Source organism: Engraulis encrasicolus, chromosome 13 (assembly GCF_034702125.1).
Source record: "Engraulis encrasicolus isolate BLACKSEA-1 chromosome 13, IST_EnEncr_1.0, whole genome shotgun sequence".
NCBI lineage: Eukaryota > Metazoa > Chordata > Actinopteri > Clupeiformes > Engraulidae > Engraulis > Engraulis encrasicolus.
Genome location: NC_085869.1, coordinates 25,367,077 through 25,369,509, shown reverse-complemented (window position 1 = coordinate 25,369,509; position 2,433 = coordinate 25,367,077). Strand labels below are relative to the sequence as shown.

The 2,433-nt window shown below is 48.4% G+C and overlaps 1 protein-coding gene across 1 annotated transcript in view; it reads right to left on the bottom strand.

Moving 5' to 3' along the window:
• Positions 1 to 248: 248 nt before the first annotated feature.
• The window catches only part of wnt6b (wingless-type MMTV integration site family, member 6b), a 21,672-nt gene continuing 19,487 nt past the window's right edge, over positions 249 to 2,433 (bottom strand). Inside the window, exons 4-5 of the mRNA XM_063213589.1 lie at positions 2,196 to 2,336; positions 249 to 1,393 (exon numbers count right to left, since the gene is read on the bottom strand). Of these exons, the coding sequence (XP_063069659.1) occupies positions 1,073 to 1,393; positions 2,196 to 2,336 (462 nt within the window). The 3' untranslated portion in view covers positions 249 to 1,072. The remainder of the gene's footprint in view (positions 1,394 to 2,195; positions 2,337 to 2,433) is intronic.

Below are 2,433 nucleotides of genomic sequence, written 5' to 3'. Positions count from 1 at the left end.
GGGTTTTTTTTTATATAATAATTCCATTCCTCCTCCTCCGCCTGCTCCTTTTACCCAGCATTCATACGGCTATGTTTCACACACACAAGCCTCTCTTCTGATTCAGGAGACATCCACACAGGGCTCGAGTCCAGCCCTTTCACTGTTTAAGGAGGGGTTGGGGGGGAGAGGGCTCGGGGGGGTGGCTAGGAAGTGCAGGTAAGGGGGCGGTTGGGTGGAGTTAGTATTTCGATATTATTATTTTTTTTTGCTCTGTATGAAATGGAGAGGGTTGGGTTATTTTGGGGAGGAAGAGGAGGAGACAGAGAGAGAAGGTGAAAGGTCGCAGCTAGTCGCTGGAGGACTACAGGCAAGAGCTCAGTGCGCACCAGGCATGTCATTGACAGTTTTTCTCTTTGTATGAAATGGGGTGGGTCGGATTGAGATGTTGTGAGGAGGAGAAAGGATGCAGGTAGAATGTCAAAGGCACCTGGCACTTCTTTGACAGCTCTGTACGAGATGGCGTGGGTTGGCTTGCTTTGGGGAGGTGGGTGAAGGACAGAGAGAGGGTCAAAGGTCACTGCCACTTGTGGCACAGCCTGAGCTCTTTTGCGCACCAGACACTTCATTGACCGTCTTTCTCTCTGTGGAAAATGCAGTGGTTTGGGTACCATGGGGGGTGGGATCCATGGGCAGTTGGGGGCCAAGGCTCAGATCCCTGCGCACAACGTACTTCACTGACAGTTTTTCTGTCTGTATAAAGTCATTGGCGGGGCGGGTGGTGGATGGGGGAAGTTGCTAGTTGCACAGGCTGACCTCCTAGCACACCAGGCATTTCGTGACAGCTTCTCCGTATGACATGGAATAGGGTTGGGTTGTTTTGGACGAGAGATCGCCGGTCAGAGAGAGAGACACGTCACTGCCGCCGGTCACAAGTTAGTGGCACAAGCTGAGGTCCTTGCGCACCAGGCACTTCGTTGACAGTTTTTCTCTCTGTACAAAGCGGGTTGGGGTTATTTTGGGTAGTGTTGGTGGATGGGGGCAGAGAGAAAGAGAGAGAGAGAGAAGTTTTGCCGCCGACCGGTTGCGTTAGTTAGTGGCACAGGCTGAGGTCCTTGCGCACCAGGCACTTCTTGCACTGCACCACGCAGCACCAGTGGAAGCGGCACAGGCAGTTCTCCTCGAAGACCAGCGTCTCGTCGCGGTGGCCGCGCTCGCAGCACAGCAGGTCGCAGCCACTCATGTCCAGCGCCGTGCTGTTGCACATGCGGCCGCGCGTGCCCAGCGAGCCCGTCTTGCGGTTGGGCAGGCAGAAGTCGGGCGACTCGGCCGAGTAGATGAGGTCCTGCCGGTCGGGCGGCTTGATGTTCTGGCCCACCGGGATCAGCGTCTTGCCGTCGTTGCCGCCCATCACCTTGGAGACGAGAAGAAATATATATTTTGTTAAAATATCTTCTTAAAGGGACACTGTGTGAGATTTTTAGTTGTTCATTTCCAGAATTCATGCTGGCCACTAACTAATGTTACCTTTTCCATGAATACTTACCACCACCATCAAATTCTAAGTATTCATTATGACTGGAAAAATTGCACTTTTCATACATGAAAAGGGGGATCTTCTCTATGGTCCGCCATTTTGAATTTCCTTGAATAGCCATTTTTAGCTGCAAAAATGACTGCAATTGGACCATACTAGTTAATATTTGTTCATTACTTAGTAAACTTTCATGTAAAGATCAAATTTGGCAATAGGGAGCCTAGTTTCAATGAGCAGCATAATTGCAGTACCTTTTTTGACCATTTCCTGCACAGTGTCCCTTTAAGGCTTTTTTGCCTTTATTTTTGACAGGACAGTTTCAGAAAAAGTGAGTGGAGTTCCAGATTTAGTCAGTCATTCTATGAAGCCTTCAAAGTAGTAACCAGATGCAGACCTTCTACGTGGAGAAAATACTTTAGAGCACTCGTTATCTTTTCCTTTTTACCTTGGAGTAGGGATGCAAATTATCGATTAATCCATTAATCATTAGTTGATAGCCTTATCGATCGACTTACGATTAATTGATAAGCGGCGTATTCCACTGAAATCTCAATGTTTCTCGAAAAAAAAACCTACTAAATCTAAAAATTTTAATTAAATATTAAGGTAAAATACCACATTTAAAATAATTCTATTTCAATTCTTTAATCCAAAGGTGATTTATCGTTTGCATCCCTACCTTGGAGGCACCGTTGAAGCGCTCGAGGAGGCGGTCGCCCACCTCGCGGAACTGCGGCATCTTCTTCCAGCAGGTGCGCAGCGTGCAGGAGCCCGACAGGCCGTGGCACTTGCACTCGGTCCGCATATAGTTCTTCACCGCCTGGTGTTGGGGGCAGATCAGATACAAGAGGGAGAGGGAATGAGAGACTGACTGTGTTACTGTTTACGATACGATACGATACGATACGATACAATGT